We start from the raw sequence: 22,567 nt of genomic DNA on the forward strand, positions 1-22,567 counted from the left end.
TCAAAGGGCAGGACCCTGGGGCATCTTATAGGAAGAGTAAAGGGGTTGACTATGCCACTGAGGGAGCACTTGCCTCTGGTCCAGAAATGGATTAGGGCAATTTGATGCTACACTTAGCTTTAAACATGGCTTCTGCTTGGAACCAAGGAAATTGAAGAGGCTCCAGAGGTTCTGCACAAGCAGGCTGGGGCTTGCTGTGCTCTAGATCATGGCTTTCACACCCCAGGCTTTCCAGGATGGCCCCCAATACCACAGAAGCGCATTCACACTGTTCAGTCTTAGTTCTCAAGTCTTGGGCTAGAAAATACCATTATTTCAGGGTCAGGCAAATCATTAGTCTTCTGTCCTAAGCAGGGTTGCAAGGTAGACTGGGATTTTGAGCAAGAATCTCTCTGTAATTGAAGAGGGTGCTTTTAAAAAAGATTTTATTTATTTATTCACAAGAGACAGAGAGAGGGAGAGAGAGAGAGAGAGAGAGAAGCAGGTTCCATGCAGGAAGCCCAATGTGGGACTCAATCCCGGGACTCCAGGATCACGCCCTGGGCCGAAGGCAGGCTCTAAACCGCTGAGCCATCCAGGGATCCCCGAAGAGGGTGCTTTTGGTTGGAATATCCCTTGTCTGTGGCAGTCAAGCCAAAAGAAAGGGAAACTCCCACCACCCTTAGTGGGTGTGAGTTTTCACTGGTTCAACTAAAGTTCCCCTGAGAGTTGTGTCTGATCCCAAATAGAGTTCCATGCCTGAGAGCCCACTGCTCTGTCTTGCCTCTTCTGCATGGCCAGGGTCATGGGGCAAAGTGGAAGCTACCACTTTGCTATCTCTTAGACACAGTGAGACTGTCATCCAAATGTCAAGGTGTGCAGAAGGCTGTGTGGTCAAAGCAGAACGTGCAGGGAGTTTGGGTGGATCGTGAGCCACCTTCAGGGCTGGCTTGTTATGGAATCACTGATAGTAAGTCTGAAAGAGAACTGAAACCTCAAGATAATCTTCACAGAGAAGTTCCTGTCGATGTCACCAATGGCTTCTCATTACTAAAGTCAAGGTCACTTCTCAGACCTTATCTCACTTGACCAATCAGCAGTATTGGACACAAACAGTCACCTCCCCCCACTTCAAACATATCTTCACTGGACACCCAGGACACCACTCCCTTGTGTCTCCCCCAACACACTGACCACATCTCTTCTGTCTCCTTTGCTGACCTTTCTTCAAGCCCCCAAGCTCTGGATGTTGGAGTACTAAAAAGCACAGCCCTCCAGGGTCCCCCCAGTCCATACTAATGTCTTAGGGGACCTCATCCCTTTACAAGTCTGGCAAAACCACCAACTTGTGATAGCTCTCAAATATATAACCTGAGCCTAGACCTCTCTTACCTGGACATGCCTCCAGACTGGCTTACCCAACTTCCTACTCAACACCCCCACTTAGATTAACAGGGTTTCAAAATTAACAGAACAAAACAGCACTTGTAGTTCACCCACATCCTCAATCATTGCTTCCTGCAGCCTTTCCCAACTCAAGAAAAAAGAAGGAAGGAAGGAAGGAAGAAAGAAGGAAGGAAGGAAGGAAGGAAGGAAGGAAGGAAGGAAGGAAGGAAGGAAGGAAGGAAAATTAATAGTAACTATCCTATTAGTCATTCAAGTCAAAATCTTGGAGTAGGGGCACTTGAGTGGCTCAGCTGGTCTTGGTCTCAATCTCAGGGTCATGAGTTCAGGCCCTGTGTTGGGCTCCAACTGGGCATGGAGCCTACTTTAAAAAAAAAATCTTGAAATGATCTTGACTCTTCTCTTTCCTTTATTCCTATCTATCCAATGTATGAGCAAATCCCGTCTGCTATACCTTCAAATATGTCTGAATCCAGGCACTTCTCACCACCTTGACCGCTACCCAGTGAAGACAAACCAAGGCCAGCATCACTGTTTACCTGGGTTATTGTTGCAAAAGTCTCCCGCTGGCCTCTCTACTTCCATCCTTGTCCCCATACACCTTATTCCCAGTACAACAGGTCTACATGAAAGTCCATTCACATCTTCTCTCTCCTCTGAACACCCCAAGGATTACCATCTCATTTAGAGCAAAAGCCAAAGTTCTAACCATGTCCCACAAGATCTATGGACCCTCCAACAGACACATGAAAAGATGCTCAACATCATTCATCATCAGGGGAATGCAAATGAGAACCACAACATAGATCACCTCACACCTGTCAGAATGGCTAGGGTCAAAAAGACAAGAAGCAACAAGTGTTGGCAAGGGTGTGGAGAAAAAGGAACACTTGTGCTCTGTTGGTGGGAGTGTAACTTAGTGCAGCCACTGTGAAGAACAGTATGGAGCTTCCTCAAAAACTTATAAATAGAAATACCATATGATCCAGTAATTTCGCTACTGGGTATTCACCCAAAGAAAACAGAAACACTAATTTAAAAAGATATATGCACTCCTGTGTTTATTGTAGCACTATTTACAACAGCCAAGATATGGAAGCCACCTAAGTGCCTATTGATAGATGAACAGAAAAAGAAGATGTGATATATATATATAATGGAATATTATTCAACCATAAAAGGAATGAGATCTTGCCATTTGTGACAACATGAATAGATCTTGAGGATATTATGGTAAGTGAGATAAGTCAGAGAAAAACAAATACCACACGATTTTACTTATATGTGGAATCTAAAACCCAAAACAAATCAACAAAACCAAACTCTTTTTTTAATGTTTTATTTTTATTTCTTAGATTTTACTTATTTACTTGAGACAGAGACAGAGCAAGAGCAAAGTGAGGGACAGAGGAAGAAGCAGGCTCCCCGCTGAGCATGGGGCTCATCTTGGGACTCAATCCCAGGACCCCCAAAATCATGACCTGAGCTGAAGGCAAATGCTTAACCAACTGAACCACCCAGGTGTCCCCACAAAACCAAACTTTTAAATACAGAGAACAAACCGATGGTCGCCAGAGGGGGATATGTAGGGGGACGGGAAAAACAGATAAAAGGAACTCAGAGGTACACACTTCCAGTTATAAAATAAATAAGTCATGGAGATGAAAGGCACAGTATAGGGAATATAGTTAGTAATATTGTAATAACATTACAGATGGTGACCACACTCATCAAGGTGAGCACCGAGTAATGCCTAGGATTGTCAAATCAGTATGTTGTATACCCAAAACTAGCATAACATTACATGTTAATTACACTTCAATATAAAAAAATTTTTTGGGGATCCCTGGGTGGCGCAGCGGTTTGGCGCCTGCCTTTGGCCCAGGGCACGATCCTGGAGACCCGGGATCGAATCCCACGTCGGGCTCCTGGTGCATGGAGCCTGCTTCTCCCTCTGCCTGTGTCTCTGCTCTGCCTCTCTCTCTCTCTCTCTGTGACTATCATAAATTAAAAAAGTAAAAATAAATAAATAAATAAATAAATAAATAAATAAATAAAAACGCTCAAGTGTTGTTTAAAAAAAAATTTTTTTTAAGATAGGTAGGCTCTCAACTGCTTCCCTAAGTTCATCCATTACTCACCTGCTCCAGTCACTGTGCTCCATGCACAGGCCTCCCTGGCGGCTCCTTGGGAATCCCAAACACATTCTGCCTCAGGGCCTTTGCACCTTGCTGGTCCCTTTGCCTACAACGCCTGTCCCCCATATATCCTCCTTACTTCCTCAGGCATCCACTCAGGCACCATCTTTCCACCACACTCTGTGATCACTGTACATGAAATGAGAGTGACATATTCTCAGTTTGTCTTTTCCCTTCTCCCAGGCTAGACCCTGTGATGTGCCACTCGGATTCCTCTTGGCTGACAGACTTGTTGCCTCAGCTGCTGGCAGTGCGGTCAGCCAACAGCCAGCTCTTAGCCCCTTCGAGGATCACCTCAGTTACAGAGACCTGACCTTGGGCCCTTTGGGCCCAAGCAGGTAGAGAAGCCACTAGCCCATTGCCTGAAAGCTCTGTGACACTCACCTGTGCTGCTTGACTCCTCTTTGCTTTCTGTTTAATGAAAATGGTAGGGCTGGTTTTGGATGAGTCTACATGATACACGGGCATCAGCTGGAGGTAGACAATCCCACTCAAGAGTGGCTCTGACGCATGATGGAGAAGGAAGATCTTCCACGCACAGAACTTGGAGGAACACCTATTTTTTAAAAGATTTTATTTATTTATTATTTATTTATTTATTTATTTATTTATTTATTTATTTGAGAGAGTGAGAGGGAGCATGAGCAGGGAGGCAGAGGGAGAAGCATACTCCCCACTAAGCAGGGAGCCCAATGTGGGGCTCGATCTCAGGACCCTGAGATCATGCCCTGAGCTCTGTGCTCAGCTTGATATTCTCTCTCTCTCTCTCTCTCTCTCTTCCCCCCCAACCTGCATGCTCATGTGTGTGCTCTCTCTCTCTCTCTCTTTCTAAAATAAATAAATAAATCTTTTTTAAAAATGTGACATATGTCCACACAATGGAAATGAGTGATCTCCAGCCTCGCACAGTATGGACGAATCTTGCAAACACAATGGTTGGCAAGACAGTAACAACTTTGAGACTCTGTTTAAATAAAAAGTCGTAAAAAAAAAATCACAGGTAAAACTAAGATATGCTTTTCAAACCTAGAAAGTAGTCCCTCCTCAGGGCTGGAAAGAGATATTTCTATATGTATTTTCTATACCAATAAAAAGTTGGGTTTTCTTTGATGTCCCTGGTCATCCTAATTTCTAAGGAAGAAATGCTATTTCCTCACTGTCACCCCTGGGGAACTACACCCTGCCCCCGCTTCCTGCTCAGTCCAAATAAAAGTAGGACATCATTATGATTGGTCTTCTGGTTTCTGGCAGTTTGAACACTTTAACAGGTTTTTACTTTTCTATGTGTCTTCTTCATTTCTAATCCACAGCATTCCCTTATGTAATTAAAAAATTCAGCATTTGGGATAAATTCTTAGTAATTTTTTAAACATTTTATTTATCTATTCATGAGAGACACACAGAGAGATGCAGAGACACAGGCAGAGGGAGAAGCAGGCTCCCTGTGGGGAGCCTGACGCGAGACTCGATTCCAGGACCCCAGGATCATGCCCTGAGCTGAAGACAGATGCTCAACCATTGAGCCACCCAGGTGCCCCAGTATTCTTTTTTTTTTTTTTAAAGATTTTATATGTAAGTATTCTCTATGCCCAATGTGGGGCTTGAACCCACAACTCCAAGATCGAGAGTTGCATGCTCCACCAACAGAGCCAGCCAGGTGCATAAATTTTTCATGCTTTTAATCATTCAGGAAGACAACAGTTATCTTCTTGTGAGCTGGATCTATGCTGGATCTGTCCTCCCAAGAGTCCTGCAAGATGGGACTGTTGGGCTCATTTTACAGACAAAGAAGCTAAGGCACATGCAGGGAGGTGACACAGATTGACTAAGGAGAAACACCCCAAACTCTGCTCATGTCACATTTCCCAGGGGTTCATTCTGCAACAGGTTCCATCCTGCTTAAAAATTTTCTATGCTTCATTCCCGCCAGAGAGGGAAGGCCAGATGGCTTGCAGCCACATGGGTCTGAGCTACCTGGAAGCGTCCAGACCCAGGGTTATAGGAATGGATGGCTGGATGTTTGCACTGAAAATCCCAGGTCCTGATCCCTAATGCCCAGCCCCGAACTGCAGAGGAAACCTCCAATAGTCAGGCTTGCCAGAGAGCTTTAAAAGTCCTGGCAGGAACTCTGAAATCAGACCCGGCCAGCATGTGTCCCTGAATATCAGAATAGACACTATATTTACCCTGAAAAGCCCTTCAGTGCACTGACAGCTATAAATAGTCATTAGGGCCCAAGCAAGTGGCCTTAACACATGGATTTCCTTCCAAAAATGCAGACCCATTTTAATTAAATTTGTAATTAACCTCTGGGAGGGCAGGCCCCGGATTCCATTTGCTTTTGGACACACCGTGAGTAATTTCCTATTCATTGAACGTTTGGGGATTAGCATGCTCGCTGGGTGCTTAGCTCAGAAGCAGCCCTCTGGGAGCTTGCACAGGACCTGGCTCCCTGGAGAAGACACATGGGCTCATGGTGAACGCACCCTGTAGCCTGGGACCAGGTGTCCCCGTCAGAGTCTCTTTGCAAAGCCAGAGAATTTTCCCTCTGTTTCCCCCAGAACAAGATGGGAGTCACAGCCGTGCTCATGCTGCCTCTGCTGCTCCTGGGAATCAGCGGTCTCCTCTTCATCTACCAAGAGGTGTCCCGGCTGTGGTCCAAGTCAGCCGTGCAGAACAAAGTGGTGGTGATCACCGATGCCATCTCAGGACTGGGCAAGGGTAAGCCAGCTTCTCGACCTGAAGGACGAGAGGTGGCAGGATGGCCACCTGGCCAACCTGCCAGCGGGAGGGGGAATCAATGCTGTGTCCTCTCCGAGGGTCTGTCATTAACCAGCAAGTGTCTTGTCTTTGGGGGCTGTAGCTCCCACGCCTGAGACATGAGGGGATTGGCATAGCCGGGCTTGCAAACTCACAGGCTTGGAGCCAAAAGGGGTCTGCAGATGTGATTTGCTTCACCTTCATCGGGTTCTGGAAATGTTGAAATGCAAAGTCCTTCACTGGGGCGGCATACCAACTATGAGCCCAGACTTGGGCGCTGGATTGAGTTCCGGGCTCCATCACTTACTGACTGGTGACTGTACTTGTCTGCTTTGGATTTCCCATCTAGGAAAGTGAGGATAATTACTAGTAGTCTTTACCTCACGGTGTTGTTGTGGAAGGAAGGAAGGAAGGAAGGAAGAAAGGAAGGAAGGAAGGAAGGAATCGATGGAAAGCATGTAGAAGCACTCAAGTGTGCATAGTGGTGATAATGATGCTGAACACATTTAGGCAAAACAAGTGCACTCTGGTGCACCACACACCCCACTCATCCCTAGTGTATTGCACTCAGGCTAATTAGTTCAACCACTTACCTCCTGGCCTTGAAGGTACATATGTTTGTGGCCTTTGAATTAGATGGTCTTAGGGGGCTTTTCTCCTGGAGACATGAGGGCAGGCAGTGTCCTTAGGTTTGTTAAGATTCTATCTCTCCTAACGATGGTTGTGCAGCCACCTACAGGATAATTTGGGGGCACCTTTTGTGGTGGTTTGTGTTATTTTTAATTGAATGTAGAACCCACATGGCCAAACATTCAACAAGTGTCCGGTGGGTCCATTATGTGCTGTGTATTGAGGTGAGCATGGTGCCTTCAGGGAAGGGCTGGCACCCATTCCCGTGGTGCTGCCATCATGAGAACATTTGTAACCTCCTGTTCGGGATTCTCTAAGAACTTCATTCCTTGGGTCTCCCAAAGGGAGCCAATCCACATGCTTCGGAAGACAGGATCAATGTCAATGGGTGGTTAACTCAAGCTCACCGTGTGACATAAAAAAACAAAGCAGAATAGTTGAACTGGGTTCTCTGTGTGTCCCTCCATGTGTCCCAGGAGCAATTCCCAAGGAGGACATCCTGCATCATTAGATTCAGGGCTCTAAAGGGAGGAGAGATACAGACCTCAACTTCTACAAGGACGAGCTAGGGCACACACTTCTGTCAACCAGACCAGACACGAGACAAGAGGGACAAGTGGTTGCCCTGAGCCAACAGAACAGAGACACTCACCTACAGACACTCAGAGGCCGTCCTTGGGGGAAACCTGTTCTTCCAACAGAACCTGTCCCTGTTGCATCAGGCCAGCTGCCAACATGAGACCCCCTTCCTCGTGGAGCCTTCTCTGCCACAGACAGGGCAGGGTCTTTCTTCTTCTCGGAGGGTCTCCAGAAAACTGGCCTCTGGGGTTCCACGGTTCCTCCTATAAACACTCCGCTGTTATCACACTCCTTGCGCCGGGGGGTACGCGTGTGTTTCTCAGTTGGTCCGCTAGATGAGCTCCCTCCAGGTACAGCCTGTGTTTTATTCACCCTGGTGTCCCATCACCTAGCTCCAAGCTTGGCATAGACTATGTACTCCCCCCCCCAAAAAAAGTGTATTTAATAAGTGCCTTTAAAAGCAACCATCTTATGAAGCAAGGCACTCCTTTGGCCATGTATGTGGTCATCTCTTTGCCTCGTTGGTTTCTGACCAGATTCCAATATGATCAGAGAACATATTCTCTACGATTTCAATTCTTTTTCTTTTTAAGATTTTATTTATTTATTGAAGAGAGAGAGCGAGAGAGCATGAGCATGAGAAAGAGAGCACAAGCAAGGGGAAGGGCAGAGGGAGATGGAGAGGCAGGCTCCCTGAGGAGCAGGGACCCCAACATGGGGCTCGATCCTGACCCCGGGATCATGACCTGAGCTGGAGGTAGATGCTTAACCCACTGAGCCACTCAGGTGCCCCCGTACAATTTCAATTCTTTTTAAATTTGCTGAGGTGTGTTTTATGGCCCAGGATATGGCCCATCTCAGTGCACGATCCACAGGTGCCTGGAAAGGGTGACCTCCTGCTGTGGTTGTGCGGAATGTCCCACAAAACCTCGATCAGATCCCGCCTGTCCGGAAAGCTGTCCAGTCCTGCATCCTTCCTCCCTGTCGCTGGGAGATGTATATTTGTTTCAGGAGCTCTTTAAATTTATTTTTAAAGTCTCATTCGGTCATAGTGATACACTGCACCAATCGGGTACCTGAGAAATACAACCCAGGGGCAACGTGGTATCTTCAGGGGATTGAGGCCTGGTATCGGTCACGACTCCCGTCACCGTTCTGTTGTGCTGGGTCTTCTGGACCCACTCTGGGAAAACAATGCAAAGCAGAAAGAAAAAAGTAAATCCAAACATTCAGAAGTAACCTGAGAAGGGGGGCCTGGGGGGCCTTAAATAAACGCCTCGCTGGAACGCGCCGCTGAGCGCAGGGATCGCAGGACCACACGGCTCCATTCCTCAGGTCTGGGGCAGGATAAAGTGAGGGGCACGGCGCCGATGACACGGGCCACACACGGTCCCCAGCGCATCCCACACCCGTCCCCTGGGACCTGAGTGAACCCAGCCGGGAGCGCGGGTTTCCGGAGCAATCAGACAGGGATCAGGACCCCGGACCCTTGCCCGGAGCCCACGCAGCTCGGCCCCATCAGGAATCAGGTCACTTTGTACCTTGTCGGCAGCGAGAGTGACTCTCAAAATACTTCACCACTGTGCTTGAACTTGAAGTGTTTCTCAAATTGAGCTGCTTGCTTCTCAATCATCGGCCTCTAAACAGGGGCCCCAGGTCATCCTTTCGCCCGAAGTCAGGCGGTGGCAAGTGCGGGGCAAGGAACCGTGGAAGGCGGCCTCAACTTACGTGTGCTGCGTGGAAAAGAAAAAGCTTGGTGCCAAGCTGCCCGACGCGAGGTACACGGAGCCCGGCTCCTGAGCCGACCTGATCAAGAATCAGACCAAGAACGTCTGAATATGCTAGAAGGACTTATTTGGGAGGGGGACTTTAGGCTGGCTGTCTCGAAGCAGGGGTAGCACCATCCACTGGGCTCCTGCCTTCCGGGCCCACCTGGGAGAGGCAAGGTGTTCGCAGAGAAGAGGGGGTGGGTGATGGTCAAGAGCACTCCTGGCTGCCTCTGCAAGGAGGCCAAGGCCACAGGCCCCTCCCCAGCCCCCGCGCCCAGCGTGTAGATGTAGAGGATGAGTGGGTGATGAGACACCCCCGCATGCTCCTTTCTGGGGGTCGGGGCATGGACCAAGGGGCAGACCCAAGCCGAGAACCCAGTACCTCCATGAGAATGTCACTGCTTGGGGTCACTGCCTGGCCTTCTACCTCCAGGTGAAGTCTCTTTTGGTGAATTCCATTATAAACTCTAATATATTAAAAAGGATTTTCAGGGCAGCCTGGGTGGCTCAGTGGTTTAGCATCTGCCTTCGACTCAGGATGTGATCCTCGAGTCCCAGGATCGAGTCCCGCATCGGGCTCCCTGCATGGAGCCTGCTTCTCCCTCTGCCTGTGTCTCTGCCTCTCCCTCTCTGTGTCTCTCATGAATAAATAAATAAAATCTTAAAAAAGAAAAAAAAAAAGGATTTTCAGTTAGGGGTGCCTGGGTGGCTCAGTCGGTTAGGCGTCTGCCTTTGGCTCAGGTCCTGATCCCCAGGGTCCTGGGATTGAGACCCGCATTGGGCTCTCTGTGCTGTCTTTCTCTGTCAAATAAATAAATGAATCTTTTTTTTTTAAGCATTTTTCAGGTAAAAAGAACAGAAAACACACCTAGAACCCTGCCCACTTGGAAACACGTCTTTCTGTTTCCTTTACAATGCTCATACATGTAGTCAGCAGTGACCATCTGATGGGCGCCGTGTTCTGGGCCAGCAGGAGTCAGGGCGGCAGCAGGACAGCCCACCCCACTCTCAAATTCATGCAGCAGAGAAAACCCTTCCTCTGTGTCCCGATTTTTTAAAAACAATCTAATAGTCTCATGACTTTTCTGATCACTATTAGATTATATAAGACACTTTGGGCATGATAGGTGCCCTGACACACCATCAATCCTTCGTTTTAGAAATTGGGACGCCCAGTCCGAAGCGTTAGAAAACGTGTGGATTTTCATTGAGGTTAATGCCCTCTTCCATCTATTCACCCAGACCCAGGGGCCAGAAAGTTTGCTCCTCTTTCGAACTCTTCTGGGGCTGGAGCAGGGGGCCAGAAGGGAAGCAGGAGGGAGCCTCATCTGCCTGACACTGTCATGGGGCTTCAAGCTCGTGGCCTGGCATCTGTTTAAAACCAAGTCTGGCTCTTTCTCTGCGGCCACTTCTGCGGGTCCTTCAGAGCCTCTCCCTGGGAACACCCGGCCCCCATTTCCACGAGGCCTGCACACTCCACTTGCTCAAGTCTCTCTCGGCCCCGGGGTTTAAGGGCAGGCACTTCTCCTGGGCCCTCTGTTTTAATAAGATCCAATCAAGGTTGACGGCAAAAAAAGGACATTTATTATCTGCCACAAGCAAGGTTACCGGGGGCTGGCTCTCAAAGCAGCACCTCCCAGAGTAAAAAGCAGTGTGTTTTCATTGATCGGCCCCACGAATGCATCAGCCGGGTAGCTGCCCTTGAAATCCAGACTCTTCTGGCTTTAGCCAGCCCCGTGGTCCCTTCTGCTGGGATCTTGAGTCCCCTCTGGTTGGACACTGCAACAACAGCTAAGCCTTTGCGGTTGGTTCTAATTAGCTAACACCACTGCCCTGTTGACAGAACCTCAGCAGAATTCAAAACAGCTCCCATGCAACCCACAGCTTATGTCTCCTCCATCGAGCTTGTGAGGCTGGGTCTTTGGAGTGCAAATGCCCTGGGACAGCCAGGTCCTCCTCTGCTCTGCTCTGTGCAAACCTGTGGCACCCCTCCTCATGTTGGATTTTGCAGGTGGGACTCAGACCCCGTCCCCCGGCTCCACGGCCACAGGGAACCCAACAGCAGGCTGTTCAAATGGTCCCAGTGGAGACAAAGGGCAAAAATCCATATCTCAATTCTCTCCCCAAATCCTCCTTCAAAGGCCACTCTCTCTCCTCTTCTTTGTCCAATTTGTGTCCTATTTGGAGGATAAGGCAATATTGAACTCCATAAAACAGGGTTTTAGTGATTTCCTTTGAAAATACGCATCTGGGTTGGCAGCGCACTTCAGAATTTTACATCTGTTTGATCTCGGTGCGCTGGTCAAATTTTCCATTTAAAACCCTGTTACACGTGCGTCTGTGCAATTTAACATCTCATTACACACAGAGTCAGCGCATGGCACGGAAACACCAGTTTCTCCAACATCAGTTTTAAAGGCTTCGAAATATTCAATAAATACCATCATTGATTGACCAGCCTCCCGTATATCGGACATTTATAACCATCTCCACCTCTTTACTGTTATAATAGCACCGAGATAGACAACATGATAACTGTGTCCACTCAGACATTCTTAATTATCTCCTTAGAATAAATGCCTCATAAATGAAATAACCCGGTCAAAGTCTATATTTGGCTTTAAGGATTCTATCCAATTTTTCTTCCAAAAGATTGTGGCAATTTACACTGCCACCAGCAGGGAATGTGTGACTCTCCCTGAATTTCATTTTCAATTATCTGATGGATGAGAATGAACGTTCTGTTTTAAACTGCATGTCTTTGTTCTTGGCACCAAACTGTCACCTTCTATATATTAATCAGCTCTTTGTGATTCTCTTATGAATTGCTTACTCATCTCCCTAGCCAACTTCTTCACTGGGGTCTTCGTTTGGCTTTCTTATTGATTTATCACAGGTCTTTGTAGATCAAGTAAATTAGCCCTTTTCTGACATATGTATTTTATTTTATTTTTTAAAAAGATTTTATTCATTTATTCATGAGAGACACACAGAGAGAGGCAGAGACACAGGCAGAAGGAGAAGCAGGCTCCCTACGGGGAGCCCCATGTGGGACTCGATCCCAGGATCCTGGGACCACAACCTAAGCAGAAGGCAGACACTCAACCACTGAGCCACCCAGGTGCCCCCTGACATATATATTTTAAATAGATTTCCTCAGGGCGCCTGGGTGGCTCACTTGGTTAGATGTCTGACTCTTGATTTCAGCTCAGGTCATGATCTCAGGGTCCTGGGATTGAGCCCTGCAACAGGCTCTGTGCTTAGCACGGAGTCTGCTTTACATTCTCTCTCTCTCTCTCTGTCTCCCTCTCTCTCCCTCTGCCCCACCCCTACTTGCACTCGTGCTCTCTCTCTCTCTAAAGTAAATAAAAATCTTTTAAAATAATAAAAATAAATACACTTCCTCAAGTCTTGGTTTTATTTTTCATTCCTGTTTTCTGCTGTAAGGAAAGGATTTTTTTAAGGATAAGAAAATCTATAGATCTTTTCTGTTACGACTTTTTTCCTTTGAGGTCAGGCTTCTAAGATCTTTCTCTAAAGCAAGTTTCTCCTTTCTTCTAGTTCTTTTATGGCTCTGTTTTGACATTTAACTGTTTAATATATTTTAGTGTATCACATTCTCCCCAATAGTTAGTTAGGAGTTCAAATACCACATTTTATTTCATTATTTTTAAAATTCCACTTTTTCAGTAGTATGTTCTTTACCCATTGATTCATCCTGCTAACTTTAAAATACACCAAACTCTTATGAATTCTTGGCTCTATTTTAAATCAGTATTTCTATCCATACTTGAGCCACAAACAGGCTGCTTTAATTTCTGTAGCTTTATCATGTATTTTAATAACTGATGGGTGGTCTATTCCTATTTTTGTTCACCAAACTGTTCATTGCTTTTCTTATGCATTTATTCTTCCAAATAAGGTTTGTAAACTATTCCAAGTAAAGTTTAGGATCTTTCCATCCCTTTCCAAGACATGATGGGATCTTGATTTACTGCATCAAATTCACTTGGAGATGGATTAACATCTTCATTGAGTTCCACCATCCAGAATGGTCATGGACACCCTCTTTCTCAACAAAGCATCTATATTTAGAGAAATCGTCCCTGCCCTGTGGTCCCAACAACTCAAGGTGACATTTTTAACACCTTTATTTCTTGGTTTTGGTTTCCCTTGGTCAGCAGAACTGTCCACATCCTCCCTCCTCCCTGCTCTCATCACACACATTACATCTGCTTCTAGACCTCACTGGGACCTCCCATCTGTCCCCCACCCCTGCTCCTATCTGAGACCGCAGGGTCCAGCATCTCAACTGCTCTCCCCTCATATTACAACCCCCTGCCCACAATGCCTGCTGATCACGTCCCATTTGGCCCCCTACCAGTGGACATTGCCTCCTCAGGAGTCACACACCTGTTGTACCCACAGTCAGTAGACATAAGTGAATAAAAGGCTGGTCCTCTTACCTCCAGGTGGGACACCTCTGCATTTGCGTTTATACTCCAGAACCTTCCTTGGATCCACCCACACCTAGATTTTCCCTGAGACCTTACTCCCGGATGGATTTTCTCTAAAGAGCATTCCCTCAATAAAACCTGGCTGCCTGAGTCCCTGCCTCTAATTCTGCTTCTGGGAAACCCACCCGAGACACAGCCTCATGTGGTCACCATGGGAATTAAATGATCTAATATATTGCAAATCTCTTTCAACAGTCCCTAGAACAAGTAAACACTCAAAATATATTAGCTTTTATTGTTCTTAAATATCAGTATTATTGCTACACGAGACTACTGGGTGTCTACCAACCTTTGCCCCGTTGAGAAAGCCCTATGTTGGGTGAGTCAGGAATTTGGTTCAGAATAAAATTAACTAGACACAAAGCAGGATTATTGTTTTTTCTTTTTTAAATAAAAATAACCCTGGATGGAGTATCTACCCACAGAGAAAATGTGCAGGAAACGGGTGACATTAGGAAAAAACCCACGACGGCTGATTCCTATATCTTTAGATTAAGATATATCAAGGGCTTTGATCCTGGAGGGCTAGGTGGTCAGGATCATCCCTCTGTCCAGCTTAAGGAAGAATATCCTAATAATCAGAACCATCCCAGGAAGGAAGGGCCATGTCTCTCCACCCTGATCCCCTTCACGGGAGGTAACCACGCAGAGGCTGGAAATGACAAAAATAAAAGTTCAAGCCCCGGGAGGAGGTTGAATGAAATGACCTCGGGACCCTGTGGCCCTAGGACTTTTGAGTTCTTTGAAATCTTGAATTCGTATGATGGAGGCTCATCATCTGGGGCTCCATCCCCACGGTGCACCCCGCCCTCTCTCCTTCTCCTCCACAGAGTGCGCTCGGGTGTTCCATACTGGTGGGGCAAGGCTGGTGCTGTGTGGGAAGAACTGGGAGAGGCTACAGATCCTGTATGACGCCCTCATCAGTGTGGCCGACCCCAGCAAGGTAAGACCTCCTGGCAGGTGGCTGGGGGAGCTCCTGGGCACCCTTAGCAGTGCTTGGGCTACGTGGGTGAGATTTGGTGCTTGCTTTGGGGGAATGGGAGGCAGGGCTCTCACTCATCTTGACACAGGCAAGGGCTGGCTCATCTTGACCATTCCAGGAACTTGCTCCCTGGCAACTCACCCTCCCCACCCCCTATCGTATTTAAGTCAGAGCCAAAGCAGATCCAGACACTAGCACATGGCACAGGTACGGGCATGATTATAAGCCCTTATGGCTGATTTTTAAAAAGTAATATATCAGGGGCGCCTGGCTGGCTCAGTTGGTGGAGCGTGCGACTCCTGATCTTGGGGTTGTGAGTTTGAGCCCCACGTTGGGTGGAGAGATTACTTAAAAATAAAATCTTTAAAATAAAACCATCCCTCAAATGATATTCCCTTCAAACAAGTCAGGGAAGTGAAGTCACTTTCGATGAAGTCACTGGGAGGTGAACGTTTTCCTGGAGGTGGCAGGTTTCAAAGCGTTTCTGGAGCCTTGTTTAGAGAATTGCCTTTGGAGCTCTCTTGACATTTTGGTTTTGTTGTGTTTAATTCTCCCTTGATGTTGTTGAATTAGTTTTTGGAAACAGCCCAAAATAATTCACATTTGAGAAGATGGAACAGATGGGACAACTCAGCATTCAGGTTATGTTTTAGGGGGATGTTATCAGGTAATCATTTAAAACGAGGTTCTGAGGTCAATTGTGTGGGAAATACTGAGGATAGCCAAGCTTGTCTGGTGGGTTCCTTTACTGCAGGACTTCTCAGAGCCTTTGATATACTCATGTGCATTGTGTATCCCCAAGAAGGATGTGTAAGAGTCTGTGTTTCCTAAACACTTTGACCAGGGAACCCTCTTATCAGGACTAATGTTTGTCAAACACTGGAATTGCATTTATCACATGGTATCATGACTTTTCCAACCTGTTCCCTGCTCTAGACCGTGAGAGTCTCAATGGCAATTGAATATTTCGGACTGAACACAATGCCTGGCACCTAGTGGTGCTCCAAAAATATTGTGTGGAGGGTACGATTTTTTTTAATAATAAATTTATTTTTTATTGGTGTTCAATTTGCCAACATACGGAATAACACCCAGTGCTCATCCCGTCAAGTGCCCCCCTCAGTGCCCGTCACCCATTCACCCCCACCCCCCGCCCTCCTCCCCTTCCACCACCCCTAGTTCGTTTCCCAGAGTTAGGAGTCTTTATGTTCTGTCTCCCTTTCTGATATTTTGGAGGGTACGATTTTGGTCAAAAAACAAAATGTGGCTACAGAGCATAGTGAAGGATTCCCCTGGGACTCCTAGGCCTGTTTGGAATGCCATTTACAAAAAGGAGCTCATAAATACTTCATAACATCACCATTGGAATCCATGCTCGGCCTCCCCTGTTAAGGGTGATTTTCATCTGGATTGATCAGTTCTGGCCCCTTTGGCCGACAGTTCAGTCTTATTACTGCATTTTTGCATGTTTGGATTCCTGGGGTAGCTGTGGTACCACGAATGGACTCCCCATCTGCTTCCTTCCTCCCAGAACCATTTCCACTTTTCCCTCTTCATCTCTATCTTGAAGTCGTTCCATGAATTCTGAATTCCAAAAAGGGGTGGCTCTCATTGAGGGCCCCCAGGATCTGTGACAGAGAGGTCTTCCCACACACAACCTTGACTCTCTCATTGGTTCAGCAGACATTTACCCCAAAGCTGGTCCTCTTGGACCTCTCGGACATCAGCTGTGTCCAGGACGTGGCCAAAGAGGTCCTGGACTGTTACGGCTGTGTGGACATCCTCATCAACAACGCCAGCATGAAGGTCAAGGGGCCTGCCCATAAGATTTCTCTAGAGCTCGACAAGAAGATCATGGATGCCAATTACTTTGGGCCTATCACGCTGACCAAAGGTCTCGTGAGTTTGACCTTCCTGCAGATTTCTGGGCCACGGGCTGCTAGAGAGGGCTCTGTTACATTATCAGACAGTCACCCAATTCTGGATGCGGTCTCCAGCCCCCCTCGGGAATATTCCTATTTATTTGGTGAAAGCTTTCAACATTCCGGTTATAAATGTTAATAAGAAAAAAGGGATTTTGAAAGTATCTTGCTAGTATATTCCAGCCTCCCTCTTTGGATGCCTTCCTTCCCACCCAAGCCCTGCCCTTTATCCCCAATTCCTACTCATTTCCATGGCTCCCCCCTCCAATCCCATTCCACATCTCTGGACCATTGTCTTCATGCTTCACATACATTTTGATATATCGACATGGCCTTTGATCTGTTCCCACCCATGTCAGTTGGTCAAGGATAGAGATTCTGTCCTCAGAAATAAAGAAGAAAAAGATTTATCCCCAAACTACAAAAGGCCCAGTGTAGTGTCCTTCCCTTTGCAGGACCAGGGAGAGCAGAATGGGTAAAAAAGGGTAAAATGGCAGCTCTTATTTGGAAAGACCCCACCGCCAAGTTCAAATGCAGGTCTAGAACCTGGGAGGTGGGGCTGGAGATGACAGGGAATGGAATTGAGAGTTGAAGCTACCCTCTCCCCCCCGTGAAAGTTTGTCAAAGCAGAACCCCAAAAGAACTTATGAGCTTCAAATGTGAGGACTTATGAGCTTCAAATGTGAGGAACCCTGGAAGCATGGTCTTAGAGCTGCCTTGTAAACAGCCACAATCTCCAGGATAGTGAGGTTTGGGGCAGCAGGACAGAGGAAGGGATAGGTATCTGAAGCAGAAAGATGACTTTCCAGAGCTTCTGAAACGATGCCCCAGAGATAATGGTTTCCTCTAACGCACATCAGGCAGCCTTCAGGGTTCATCAGCATCAAATGAGGGATGCAGGGGATAGCAGGGGGAAAGCCAGAGCTGGTTCACCTTCCTGGTTGGGACCTCCAACTTGCTAAGAGACTCTTGCTAGAGTCACTAGCTCTGGGCCTTGGTTTGCCCATCTGTAACAGGCAGGGGCTCAATGTCAAAGTCATTGATTTTTTTTGCCATATCTCCATTCCACCTGCATGTACTGTGATTTATTCCATTCTCTAAATTTCTGTATTTCCAAAGTCATTCATTTTTAGGGGAAATCTTTATCACATTGCCATAAATTAAAACCCCCTTCCCTCTCAATAAATAGAAGGTCCTTGACAATAGAACGAAGTAGCAGTTTCTCCCAAGATGCAGGGCTGGGGCCTTTCCTCTCTTGGTTAAAAGATCCACGCCTTCAAGAGAGGTGTTAAAGACACATAAGGACCCAGAGAGGGGAATCGGAATGGGATGATCTAGGACCTATCTCACCACTGAGATCCCTGTCACTTCTGTACACGGGGGGGGGGAGGGGGGGGGGGAGGGGGGGTAGGGTGTCGCTGAAAACCACCCCGAAATCCCCAGTAATGGGGTCCAGCCTGCTCTTAGGAAACACGGGAGTAGGGGTGTCCCTGTTCCTGTCCACTTGTCCTGCTGTAATCAGATTTCCAGGGAGGTAGAGGGGTCCTGCATGATGAAGGGGGTCTGCAGCAGGCTGTCTGCCTGCTCGGTCTGCAACGTGTAACCATGACCCACTGTCCTGTGCTTTCCAGCCTTGCTTCCCGACATGATCTCCCGGAGGACAGGCCAGATTGTGTTAGTGAATAACATCCAAGGGAAGCTTGGAATCCCATTCCGGACAGCTTGTAAGTTGTTATGACAGAAACATTATGTCTATGTCTTATAAGACAGGGGAGGCCGTGTCTAGCACTAGGCATGCGGTTATGGGGTGGGGGTGGCGTCCACAGGTGAGCTGGTCTATTGGTTTTTATTTCATCCCTTCAGTTCCTACTTCTGAGCACCCATGGGACTCTGTGTTCCTCAGCCCCAGAGGCTCACGTCCCCATAGGCGGTCAGGGCCTGCCCTGGCTGAACACCATCAATCCCTCCCAGATGGACACCCCTGAAATGGGAAGGAAGTTAGGGTTCATCATACCCCAGTGGTGGCTCTAACTCCCCCACTCACCCACAAGCTCTAAGGAATGTCCACTCTACTCTTTCTGAAATCCCTGAAAAGGTTCTTGTTTTCCCAACCGATGACCTCATCCATTTGCAGTGAATTTGGTGAGCAGCTCAGATGGACAGGACCCCCCCCAGAGCAAAAAAGGCCAGGAGGTGGGAAAGGAGACCTGCTCGGGGCTCACTGGGGTATCGAGCTGGCCCTGGGACCCTGGAGAAATCACTTGGTACCAGCTCTACTGGGAAGGAATGGGAACTCATGCCTGGGCCGGGCATCTTCTATCCATCTTTACCACCACCTGCCAAGGGGGGTATTATCCCCATTTTATATATAAGAAAACTGAGCCTCGGGGCACCTGTGTGGCTCAGTGGTTGAGCATCTGCCTTCGGCTCAGGGTATGACCCCAGGGTCCTGGGATAGAGTCCCACATTGGGGTCCCCGCAGGGAGCCTGCTTCCCCTCTGCCTGTGTCTCTGCCTCTATGTGTGTCTCTCTCATGAATAAAATCTTAAAAAAAGAAAGAAAGAAAACTGAGCCTCAGACAGATAAAGCAATTTGCCCAAGGCCCGCAGTGGACAGGTGGGTGGCTGAGCCGAAGCAGACCCCAGCTGTGCCTCGATCCACCACTACCCCAGAGCTCCGTGTCCTCCTCTGCGGAGCGGGGGCAAGGCTGGGCCACATGAGAGTCCTCTTCCAGCTGAGCTGGTGGGAGCGTGTGCGCAGGCCTCTGTGGCAGTGCTCCTGCCGGGGTGCAGGGCCGGGCCCCCCACCGACCCCCAGCTGTCTCCTCCAGACGCTGCCTCCAAGCACGCCGCACTGGGCTTCTTCGACTGCCTCCGAGCCGAGGTAGAGGAATACGACGTGGTTGTCAGCACCGTGAGCCCCACTTTCATCCGGTCGTACCACGTTAATCCGGGCCAAGGAAACTGGGAGGCCTCCATCTGGAAATGTGAGCTTTCCCAGGGAGGCTGGAGGTGCAGGTCCCGGGAAGGGGGCAGCCTGGGGGCCACTTCCTGAAGCCCGAGACTGGGGGTGGCCGCCCACCTGGCCAACAGCAGGGAGGGGCCCCCCAAACTGCAGTCCCGAGGCACCGGGGGAGCGGGGAATCCTAACCCGCATCCAGCAGACCAAGGCCCGGCTGGGCTCCGTCACTCACAGGCTCTGTGACCTTGGCCGCGTCACTGCCTGTCCTGGGGTCTCAGTTTCCCGAGAGGAACAGCCAGATCTGATCTTCCAGAACTTCCTACCCCTGCCCCCCACTTTTCCCTGGGAGGCAGCACCAAGTAGATGCTGAGAGTCTGGCACCGGCTTCCCTATACTTGAAGCCGGCCTCGGTTGGATGCTCAGTGTTCCAACACAGGCAATTCGTTGTGAGCTCTGTGCCTCAGTTTCTCTTTAGGCAGTGAGGAATGACTATAGTGCCTGCCTTGCCAGGCACACAGCAAGCGCTCTATAGATGCACCGGATTATTACTGCTGTTCCAGAAGGCTCTGAACAGGGAGCTGCTGCACCCTGCTCGAGGCCCTGTCTACACCAGGGAGGTGAGATGGATCAAGATGTGGGCAGGAGGTTGCAGCTTCACGACAGCTGTAAACATAGCTCCTTAATTCATCTGACACCTTCTGGCTTGAGCTCTTTCTCCTGCTTACAACAGCTCACAACCCACCCCCACCCCGAAATTAATAGGGCAGGAAACTATGTCCACTTCACGGATGAAGAAACTGAGTCACGGGGGGTGGTGAAGAGTATCCCCCGGGTTCTCAAGGTCCCTGGAAGCCCATGACTCCAGACCAGGCTCCCCCTTCCCAGTCTTAGGGCACCCAGAGGCTATAACCCCCGCCCCTCCTGGGGGCTTTTTAGTCTTTTTCAGGAAGCTGACCTACGGGGTGCACCCTGTGGACGTGGCCGAGGAGGTGATGCGCACCGTGAGACGGAAGAAGCAGGAGGTCTTCATGGCCAACCCCATCCCCAAAGCCGCCGTGTACATCCGTACCTTCTTCCCAGAGTTCTTTTTCGCCGTGGTGGCCTGTGGCGTGAAGGAGAAACTCAATGTCCCAGAGGAGGGCTAGGTGCTGGGGGCCACGTGGGTCAACTCGAGGGGAATAAAGGCTTTCTGGCAAGGTGCAGGTCCCCTGTCCTCTAACTCTGGGGCCCAGCATAAGCCACGTCCCTGACCTACCGCTGCCTATGGGAGATGCCCCAACACCAGCCCGGTCTCTGCAAGGGCCCTGGGTGCCTCCCACTGGACATTCCCAGGACACGCATCCAGAAGCTTCTTGACTCTGTAGGGTGACACAGAGCAGAAGAAAAACAGGTACCATAATGGGTCCAACCCCGCATAGACACACACACTTGTCCGACCCCGCATAGACCCCGCACACACTTGTATGCACACATGCACATGTACACACGTGCATACACATGCACGCACATAGGCATGCACACACACGCATGCGCTCACATGCATGCACACTTACACACACACACACATGCATACACGCACCTTAGCCATCAGCCCGCTCAGAAACTTAGAAAAAAAACCACCTCCACTTTATACCACACTCACACCACACTGGGGTCAGCCCCCAGCAACAGGAGCAGGACTTGGCAACCCGCTTGGGCAGCCCTGCCAAACAGAACTCTCTGTGACGGTGCAAATGTTCTAGAACCTGCATTGTCCACGAGGGCAGCTGCTAGCCACAGGTGCCTGTTGACCCCTAGAAATGTGGCCTGCGCGCCAGAGAGACTGGATTCTGAATTATATCTCGTTCGAGCCACTGTGAATTTTAAACAGCCTCACGTGGCTAGCGGCCCCCGGGTCAGCAGCACAGCGGCGCTGTGACGTTCGCTCCTGGCAGCACATTTGAACCTGCCTGTTTCCTGGAGTTAACTGGTCGGAGCAGGGCCCGGGCACAGCTGTTTTTAAAACACTTCTGAGTTGATTCTGAGGCACGCCAGGGGTATCTACCTCATTGCAGCCTTTTTGTGCATTTGCAAAGGAAAACTCATTTAAAACCGTCATTCTGTTTCTTAGCAGGCACCTCCCTAACTCGTTCTTATTACACAAAACAGTTCATGATCCTTGGGATGTTGGAAAATATAGGGTACTTTTTTTTTTTTGCAGTAATATTGTAACTCTTGATGCAAACTTTTCTAATATTTAGAGATGAAAGAGGGCCCAAGTGTCCCCTTACCCCAGACCCAAGCCATTTACAAAATTGATATATATACTGTACACATAAGCAGGTGGGTTTTTTTTTTAAGATTTTATTTATTCATCAGAGACACAGGGAGAGAGGCAGAGACACAGAGGGAGAAGCAGGCTCCATGTAGGGATCCCGATGTGGGACTCGATCCCAGGACCCTGGGATCATGCCCTGAGCTTCATGAAGGCAGATACTCAACCCCTGAGCCCGCCAGGCACCCTGACAATTGTGTTTAAACCAGAATCTACAAAGTGAAATGCCCAGAGTCGCGTGATCACCATGGAACCCAGCCCACCCTGTAAGGTCGATGATCAGGATGTGGTGTCAGAATTTAGGAGGGTCAGCGAAGCAGCAGGCAGGGCAGGCCGAGAGTCAGTCTTCTGTCCTTGGGGGAGATTTTGTTACTGTAGTTGGGGGAGCAGGTGCTAGAGCGGTGCTCAGGCCAGTACTAGTGGGGGCTTGCAGGTGGGGCGCGGGGGCAGGAAAATGCTTGAAAGCCGACTTGTGGTCAGAGACAGAGACAGAGATGCAGCTTCAGGACAGGAAGTGCGGGAGCCAGGGCCACAGGCAGCCAGTGCTGGGAG

At 48.7% G+C, this 22,567-nt stretch overlaps 1 protein-coding gene across 2 annotated transcripts; it reads left to right on the forward strand.

Moving 5' to 3' along the window:
• The first annotated feature begins 5,773 nt into the window (after window positions 1–5,773).
• Window positions 5,774–20,901, forward strand: DHRS7C (dehydrogenase/reductase 7C). Of its 2 annotated transcripts, none has more exons than XM_077892652.1 (7): window positions 5,774–5,933; window positions 6,143–6,302; window positions 14,667–14,779; window positions 16,499–16,712; window positions 18,372–18,464; window positions 19,571–19,726; window positions 20,638–20,901. In XM_077892652.1, the coding sequence occupies exons 2-7, from the start codon at window positions 6,149–6,151 to the stop codon at window positions 20,844–20,846; spliced, it is 939 nt and encodes a 312-aa protein (XP_077748778.1). In that variant the 5' UTR covers window positions 5,774–5,933; window positions 6,143–6,148; the 3' UTR covers window positions 20,847–20,901. The 2 variants fall into 2 exon arrangements, with proteins under 2 accessions (XP_077748778.1, XP_077748779.1); XM_077892653.1 differs by having other exon boundaries at window positions 16,502–16,712.
• The last annotated feature ends 1,666 nt before the right edge of the window (window positions 20,902–22,567 follow it).

Source organism: Canis aureus, chromosome 3 (genome assembly GCF_053574225.1).
Source record: "Canis aureus isolate CA01 chromosome 3, VMU_Caureus_v.1.0, whole genome shotgun sequence".
Lineage (NCBI taxonomy): Eukaryota > Metazoa > Chordata > Mammalia > Carnivora > Canidae > Canis > Canis aureus.

Excerpts from the sequence above, each read along its gene's own strand:
- DHRS7C (XM_077892652.1), top strand. The coding sequence starts at position 6,149 with ATGGGAGTCACAGCCGTGCTCATGCTGCCTCTGCTGCTCCTGGGAATC. Across the intron at positions 6,303-14,666 it reads CATCTCAGGACTGGGCAAGG|AGTGCGCTCGGGTGTTCCAT; the intron begins GTAAGCCAGCTT and ends TCTCCTCCACAG. Across the intron at positions 14,780-16,498 it reads GTGTGGCCGACCCCAGCAAG|CAGACATTTACCCCAAAGCT; the intron begins GTAAGACCTCCT and ends TCATTGGTTCAG.